The following is an 8,598-nucleotide window of genomic DNA, read 5'->3' as shown; positions in this document are numbered from 1 at the left end:
GTACCAGTAGAGTGTGTTGCAATGGAGCAGAACGCTAGTGTTTGGGAAACCGAAACAAGCAGACAACACTGGGAATGGGAGGTCTAAATACACATTGTGATGAGAACAAAATGTTCAGACCTAGGTATCCAGTCCTTTTATTATGTGGCAAGAAAATACAACCATGCATGGCTCAAATTATTCAGAAAACAAGTCGTGAGAAAGAATTCCAATTATATATATATATATAAAACTCTCGGTAACCCACTGAACTAACGCAGGTCAAGGAATAACAGGAACAAATTGATGCAGCTGTCAGCATTTTTCTATACTGTTAGGAACATCCCAAGACGTCTAGTAAAATAATTTCTAGAATAGACAATAAGTTTTGGATAGCTGGTGGTACGAAATGGGAAGACAACAAAGACTATCTGATATTCTGAATTTCTGATCAAGAACTGTTCCCTAAAGCGAACCAAAAGCATAGCAGCAAGAATTCAAGAGCCCAGAACCTCTGCTCCCCCAAGAAAACTTTTGAGCAAAAGAAATAGTGATCTTAGCCCAAATTGTACGAAGAACTGCATCAAAGATTCAGTAACTAATAGTCACAGTAACAGAGAGAAAAATCCCATCATTAAGCAAGTTTGAATGGGATGTCGTCGGACAAATTCCAAGAACCCTTCTAGGCCCAGACCAACGCGAGGAGTTCGAAGCGGAGGGGACGGCGAGCTCACCGGAATCGGATCTGGTGGAACTGGAAGCTCAGGCGGGAGCTGTCTTGGGGGGGATAGCCTCGACCACCCAATGCATTGGCGTGCCCTCGTTGTCGTGGCACCAGTCGCCGAACCTGCGGTTGCTGATGATGATGTCGTCGGATCCATCCTCCGCCCTGCGGGCCTGAAACAGGACGCTCACCTGCTCCGAATCGTAGGTGCACTGGACGAGGTAGTAAGACTCGTCGTCCTCGTCCTCTATTTGGGTGAGGTACCGGCCGTAGGAGGCGCTGTGGAAGAGCACGTAGTCGGTGCCGTCGCGCACCAGGCGGTGCACCGCCCACGCTCCGTGCAGCGCCCCACGGTTCGCGCTAAAGGCGATGCCCTCCCCGTCCTCTCTGGCGTAAAGGTACGCTTCGTACTCGCGGATCCACAGCCACACGTGCGTCCGGTCGGTGAAGGCCTCCATCGCCGGCGCTGGTTCTTTTGCTGTGAGGGCGGGGGCTTGGGTTGCTTGGCGTTGGCGCTGTTGCGTTGCGAGGGGAAACGGAGAAGAAGAAGAACAAGAAGAGGGAGAGGAGTTTGTTGCGGCAGTTACGTTTGGGCACCGAGGCGGGGCGGGGAATTTCAAGGCGACGGGCCTTCTTCTGCTGGGCTGGGCTGGGCTCTGGTGGAATCACAAGCGTAGGTCGGTTGCTGGATAGGCCAGCTGTCCACTGGCAGGTGGGGTCAGTCAGGGCCGGGAGACGAGTCAGTTCTGCCAGGCTGCAGCCACTGGCATGTGGGTCCACAGAAGTTGGAGAAGGGTCTTTTTCAAGTTCAGCCAGAGGTTCAGACTGCAGAGCAAGAAAGGGGTGGCATGCGATCATTAGTATCGTTCGATATGTTGGTCTCAAGTATAAGAACACAAACTACACAAGCCTCTAGTATTCTGGTTCAGAGTTGGGACTGTCTCCCATTAAGGACCTGTGCAAAGAAAAACCTTCATGGTTCATGCCATGGTCATGGACGCATAGATCGCCTCTGCGCTTATACTCACTCAAAGCGAAAGATTAGAGGAGAGACCAGAACGACGGCTGCCGCTAATTTGAAGTAAAAGATCTCCTTGGTAGTCTGGTAGACCATTGTTGACGCTGCACATGTGCATAGTGTTCATTTCTTTATTGACTGCTCACAAAGATGAAACCATGTTTTTTTTTAGAGTGCTCTGAAAACTAAGTTCAGAAACATTAACTGTAATATTTGATACAATAGGATTCAGGAGCAAAAGTTATTCAGATTTGGAGGTTTTATTTCATCACATAAATGAAAGAACCCTTTCCTGCACATCCAGGGAGCAAGATACAGAGTGAACTACCAACATTTACTTCGTTTCTTTCAGAAGGGAACATATTCTTGTTATCACCTACAGATTTGATGATGGCAATTACAACCAATGAAACTGTACAAAATCGTTCAAGCACTTTTCCCCCACAGTGCTTCACTCATTTGTAGTACTTAAACTAAAAGATTCAAACCACAAGTGGAGTTCCTGAGTTTTCTGAAACTATCACTATGGGAACAAAAGAAGTTCAGCCAGTTCTCATCCCATTGTATCCGTAGCAGCAATAGCTGGATCCTGAAGAGATGAACCGTGATGTTGTTGTTAGAAGTCCTGCTTTTGTATTCCTCTACTGTGCATCCACATCTGGGTGACGCAATGCCAAAGCCGCTGCATTCAGAAGGGAAAATGTTAAAACGGTGACATATAATTCTAAATAAGGCATCGAGTGACAAGTGAAGAAACTGAAATTTCTAAACAGTGAATCAAAGTATTGGCACAACTGAATTTCCTGAAGTTACGAGGTGGTTAATGAATCCTTGTTGTATTTGGTATATACTGTTACAATTTGCGATAAAGACTGAGATCCCAGGAGAATCTGTAAATAACGGCAAAATCTGAATTTGTGTCTATCAATGTCCCTAAACTTATCTATTGCTTGTTTCATATTAGCCCTAGCTCCTAACCAAATAATACCATTTTTTCAGACAGATGTATGTGCACGCACAAAGGACCCAAATACCCAAATAGTGAGTCTCTGAACATGCAGCAATCATTTGTTCAAAACTATACTTCAGAGTCTCTATAGTACACAATAGACAAGCTACATTTTCTAATCCCATCAGTATAAATAATACTATGATCTCTTACAGCAAAGTTCTAAAATACAGAACTGCAATTAAAATTGGTTGACATGCAGTAACAAGATCAGCATACTGCTTATTGGTTGAGAAGGAAAAACTGAAATTTCTGGACACTGAATGGAAATGCCACAACTGAATTTTCTGAAATGAACAGTTAAGATTTAGTAACAATACAAGATGGATCAGCATAAGGGAATCCAATAATTCCTATATTCGGAGAAAAGACTGAAATCCCAAGAGAAGCTATAAAAGAGTAAATTCAATAGAGCCTGAAATTATTTCCATCAGTATGCTCTCCGTATTTATAGTGCTTCAGATTAGCACTGACCAAACAAGCTATACTTATTTTCCTCAAACACATGTCAGCACACCATCCACATGACCAAAATGAGAGCCCCAAAACCCAAGAAGAGTGTATTATAATTCAGAGAATATAAAATAAGACTACATAGAGTCTCCGAACATCTCAGCTACAGCACAAAGTAGGCAAGTTCCAGTTCCAGTGTCATCAGATCTATTAAACAACTGACTTGCAGCAACAAGTTTACTGATCCCTCACAACTAACTCAAAACTACAGAACAGGAAAAGGAGTGAGCATATGAGCAATGGTATACACTAAAATTATTAAAGCTAGTGTGTATACTAGCATCGTTTGATCAACTGAACACCAATCATGAGATGTGAATCACATAACAAGCAAGTGCTACGCAGAGTGCTGAGAAAACCTGGTGACATGGTGGTGAGGACAATGATCTCCATGGCGTGCCGATTGGAAGGCAGGTCCATGACCAGAGGGGTCAGGTCAGCCGCCCTTGGGAGCCAGCGCGCACGCATAGCGTGATGCGGTGGATCCGTTCGTTGAGCTGCCTCGCCAGGTGCCCAGACAAGGACCTGCCGTAGAATTCGTAGCTTCTCCTGAAGAGCGGGTTGAAGTTGCCGTGATCATCTGCCCGCATGTATACGATCGTCCGCCACAGCACCATAAAAGTGAGACGCTGTAGCAGATGGAACACTAGTTTTTAGGAACCAAAACAAGCAGGCAACACGTGTCGCAATGAGAACAAAATGTTCAGACCTAGATAAGCAATCCTAGTTGAGTAATTGTGATGTTGCAGGATCTGATAAAAACAAGAACCGTACAATGCACTCAACTAAGAAGTAAGAACCCCATGATTTCAGAAGACCACGTACGGGCTAATGCAGTTTGTCGAATGGCAGACATAAAGCAAACATAACTGCTAAGCCTACATTATTAAGGACATTTCTCAAGAAGGATTGCAAGTTTTGGATATCAGCTACAAAATGGGAACCCGGAACCTAGTCAAGAACTACTCCCTAAAGCGAACCAAATGAAGAGGAGCAAGAACTCGACAAAAGCCACTCCGGCCAACAGAACTTGGACTTCTGAACCAAAGTACCAGTGATCTTGACACGAAATGCACAAAGAGGATTTAACGATGGCACCTTCGATTCTTCACGGTGCAGCTCCTGTGAGCACCACCTGTTTGACGGAATGCCCTCCCCCTCCGACCCCGAACGCTCGCCAAGTCGTGCGCACCAGCGTGTTCACCTCGGTGTCCACCATATGTGGCCCCACTTGCCATCCTCTGGAGCTCTGGTCGGCCCGCCGCACGCCTCGTATCTGGGCCCGCTACAGGGCCCCCACCTACCAGTTGGCAGCCGAAGCCGCAACCGACCTGCGCTTGCCTTCAAAACGCGCGCCCCGCCTCGGCGCCCAGGCTAACAACCGTTGCGAAAACCAAAAAAATCACCTGCTCCGCTGCTCTTCCCTCTCCTTTCCCCTCTCCGGCTCTCCCACTCGCCCACCGCCGCCGCACCACCACCACCCGCGGCCGCGATGGACCGCTTCCCCGACGGGACGCACGTGTGGCTGCGGAACCGCGTGCGGCGCACGTACCTCTACGCCGACGAGGACGGGTCCGGCGTCTCCCTGAGCGCGCGCCGCGCGACGGTGAACGCGGCCTGGCAGGTGCACCTGGTCGTGCGCCACGGCATCGCCTTCGTCCTCCTCCGCTCCGCTGCCTACGGCCGCTACGTCGGGCCCTCGCCGCCCGTGGCGCAGCCGGATGGCCACCGCGGCCGCGCCGCCGTGAGCGCCGTCCAGCGCGACTACAGCGAGCCGATGCAGCTCAACATAAGGTGGAGGGCCCAGGCCGTGGCGGGGGATGGCGGCGGCGACTACGTCCTCCTGTACCACTGGCGGGACGCAGAGCTCTACCTCCGCGCCAACGGCAGGTACCGCCGCTGGAACACCGGCGTCACCGTCGCCCCCGTCGATGGCAACGACGGCAACGAGAGCACGATGATGCATTGGACGGTCGAGCACATCCCCCCGAGGCCTGCGCCTCCTGCCCTTCCTGCTCCGACTACGGTGAGTTCATTGTCCCTTCTCCTTGCACTCCTCTCGTTTGTTGATTTGGACGGAACACGATTCTTGCAGCCTGTAGATTCCATCAATATATGGCTTACTTGAAGTAACGATCCTGATTGTTTCCTTTGGCTTTTCTTTTCGTAAATTCTGTCTAAGAACTGCTGAATCTTGGCTACTGCATGGTGCAATCCTTACATTTAGCCTGGCCGAATTCTGCATTTGTTATTGAATTCTTGCTCCTCTGCGTTCGGTTCGCTTTAGGGATCAGCCAATTTACCCAAGATTTATCCTCTGTTTCAGAGTATGATCGATTTATGAAATTCTGTCTGTCATTCGTGAATCTGCAAAGGATCAAGTTGTGTAGAGACCATGGATTCTTAGTTATTAAGCAAACTCTTGCGTTTGTATACTTGGATGATTTGAGTTATCAATCAAGGTCTAAACATTTTGTTCTCGTCACGATGTGTATTCAGATACCTGTGTCTTCTGTAACAATCAGCAACGATCCTGGTTGTTTCTTTTTGTTTTTCTTTTCGTAAATTCTATCTAAGAACTGCTGAATCTTGGCTACTGCATGGTGCAATCCTTACTACATTTAGCCTGGCCGAATCCTGCATTTGTTATTGAATTCTTGCTCCACTACTGCATTCGGTTCGCTTTATGGATCAACCAATTTATCCAAGATTTGTTCTGTTTTAGATTATGATTGGTTTATGAAATTCTGTCTGTCATTCATTAATCGGCAAAGGATCAAGTGAGCTCTTGCGTTCTTGTATACTTGGATGATTTGAGTCATCAAGGTCTAAACATTTTGTTCTCGTCACGTGGCCGCACTGGTCTGTTCCAGCGGCGCACTGGGCCCATGATGGATCAGGAGCGGCAGATCCGGTACTTTCTGGCGGGCAATGATGGGAAATTCCTCCGCATGGGGGCATTCAGGTTCCTAGGGTGGTCCGTGTTAAACCTGACGAACCAGATGGCGATCAAAGTGGACGAGGACATGTCCGCAATCACGCTGTGTGTGTACGCCGGCGTCTTTGGGAAGCTGACCCCTCTGGTCGTCGACCTGCCTCGCAGCCAAGAGCCTCTGAACATCATCGTCCTCCCCATCAGTTCACCAGGTGAAAACTCTGCAGTTCCCTGATCCCTCAGTGGTCTGTATGTCAAATGTTTGTAGATCATATTATCATATTGATGATGGTAGTTCATATGCACATATATTCAGTACTCTTGTTGGGAACTTACTTACCATCTTGTGCTTGATGAAATGGCAGCTTTGTTAAGTTAGCAAAAACCTGAAACTTGTTGTAGATAAGCACAATCAGTTTAAAATATTCAGTTGTTTTCAGTAGTCAGCCAATAGAGTTGACCTTGCTACTGATTGTCCCTTTTCGTTATTCACAAAACTGTTTTAGATTATTGAACTGCTGCAATAGTTACATCAACCACTACATGCTTCCTAACTGACAAATTGTTTTCACTTGCCGGTTGCAAATTCAGCTGCTATGAGGTTGCGACACCCAAATGTGGATGCACCTGAACCTGAACCCGCATCCGCACCTGAAGCCCCACCCGCTTCTGCTTCCACTTCCGCGCACCCCCACCCGCACCCTAGAGGCATATGAGAGCAGGACTGCTGACAGCAACTTCGGGATTGGTCTCTTGGATACAACTACTTGAGAATATGCCGTAGTTTCTTGGTTCATATAGTTTCAGAGAACTCAACAATTCTTCTGGTTTCTGGTAGTTTAATTGGAGGCATTGTCCTGACAGGAAGCAGTTTATTTTGACCTTTCAGTTGCAGTACTCAGAAACTGATCTAGCTACCATCTTCATCTCTGTTGTTGTTTGGATGGAGTTGGTGCTTGAATGATTTTGTGCAGTGGCATTGGTTGTAGATACCATCTTCATCCTTATTGTGTGATAACAAGAACACATGCTGGTGGTTTACTCTATATTTCCTCATGAATCCTGACACGGTTGATTTTTCAGTGTCTTTTCTGATCCTAGCTTTCAGTCACGACCTGAATAAAATCTTGGCTGTATCATTTGTTTGCTGAAGCTCCCTGTTATTTTTTCATCAAATTGATGGAACATTACGTTCAGAAAGGTCATGTGGATAGTGCATTTCCTGTTACATTTTATTTATTCTTTTGAGATGAAGAAGTTGACAGTTAATGTTGTGAACAGTCATCATAGCTATGGACGTGCTACACCGGCTGTTCCAGAAAGCGGCCGCTGATGGGGTCATAAGGAAGATGGAGCCGCCTGAAATCAAGTTTCAGTGCAGCCTATACGCTGATGATGTCATCCTATTCATCCGTCCACATGTCCAGGAGGCAAGGGCTGTTAAGCAAATCTTGCACATCTTCGGCGAAGCCTCAGGCCTGGAAACTAACTTGGCAAAGTGCTCCATCACGCCGATCTACGACGGGGAAGATTCACTGGAGGAAATTGTGTCCATTCTAGGATGTCAAGCGAAGCAGTTCCCCATCAGGTATCTCGGCCTTCCACTGAGCACAAAGCAAATACCTAAGTCCCACTTCCAATCGCTCGTCGAGGGCGTGGCGAGGAAGATGCCACCATGTCACGGCAACCTGATGGCCAGAAGCGGAAGGCTCGTGTGGATTAAATCTGTGCTGCGTGCGGTACCGATCTACGCGATGATGGCGGAGAATCTGCCGCCATGGGCGTCGAAGGAGATTGACACCATATGCAGGAGATTTTTCTGGGCGGGATCGGATGCCTCGGTCCAGGGAAAATGCATGGTGGCTTGGCCGACCGTCTGTAGGCCGACGGAGTTGGGGGGGCTAGGCGTCAGCAACTTAAAGCTCGCTGGTTTTGCATTGCAAGCACGGTGGCTGTGGCTCCAGAAGACTGATCAGGATAGGGCGTGGAGCCAGCTGCCGATCAAGACATCGCCTGAAGTCCTGGCGTTCTTCAAGGCCTCCACCTACACGATGGTTGGTGATGGACGTCAGGCACTGTTCTGGGAAGATAAGTGGATACACGGTGAATCCGTCCCAGACATTGCTCCATGCTTATGTCAGTTCGTGCCTCCGAGAATGCGCAGAAGACAGACCGTGCGGCAGGGTCTACTCAACAGGTCCTGGGTGCAGTCCATCTCTGGAGGAGTATCAATGCAAGCTATCCATGAGTACCTGGCACTGTGGGATACGCTGCAAGACATATAGCTCAACGATCAACCAGACCGAACCATTTGGTGTTGGGCCAACGATGGAGCTTACTCGGCGAAATCTGCCTACTACATGCTGCATTCAGCATCCACACCGTTCTTGGGTCACAAACTCATTTGGAAAACCTGGGCT

The 8,598-nt window shown here is 48.0% G+C and overlaps 1 protein-coding gene across 2 annotated transcripts; it reads left to right on the top strand.

Annotated features, from left to right (window-relative positions):
- Positions 1 to 4,636: 4,636 nt before the first annotated feature.
- On the top strand, positions 4,637 to 7,204 carry LOC136522357 (uncharacterized). Of its 2 annotated transcripts, none has more exons than XM_066516185.1 (3): positions 4,637 to 5,269; positions 6,117 to 6,390; positions 6,770 to 7,204. In XM_066516185.1, the coding sequence occupies exons 1-3, from the start codon at positions 4,736 to 4,738 to the stop codon at positions 6,892 to 6,894; spliced, it is 933 nt and encodes a 310-aa protein (XP_066372282.1). In that variant the 5' UTR covers positions 4,637 to 4,735; the 3' UTR covers positions 6,895 to 7,204. The 2 variants fall into 2 exon arrangements, with proteins under 2 accessions (XP_066372282.1, XP_066372283.1); XM_066516186.1 differs by having other exon boundaries at positions 4,637 to 5,273; positions 6,070 to 6,390.
- Positions 7,205 to 8,598: the final 1,394 nt, after the last annotated feature.

The sequence above is a fragment of the Miscanthus floridulus genome, chromosome 18, assembly GCF_019320115.1.
Source record: "Miscanthus floridulus cultivar M001 chromosome 18, ASM1932011v1, whole genome shotgun sequence".
Taxonomy (NCBI): Eukaryota; Viridiplantae; Streptophyta; class Magnoliopsida; order Poales; family Poaceae; genus Miscanthus; species Miscanthus floridulus.
Note: the sequence above shows the minus strand (reverse complement) of the source record. Positions and strands in the feature narration are given on the sequence as shown.

Excerpts from the sequence above, each read along its gene's own strand:
- LOC136522357 (XM_066516186.1), top strand. The coding sequence starts at position 4,736 with ATGGACCGCTTCCCCGACGGGACGCACGTGTGGCTGCGGAACCGCGTG. Across the intron at positions 5,274-6,069 it reads TCCTGCTCCGACTACGGTGA|GTCTAAACATTTTGTTCTCG; the intron begins GTTCATTGTCCC and ends TGAGTCATCAAG. Across the intron at positions 6,391-6,769 it reads CCTCCCCATCAGTTCACCAG|CTGCTATGAGGTTGCGACAC; the intron begins GTGAAAACTCTG and ends TTGCAAATTCAG.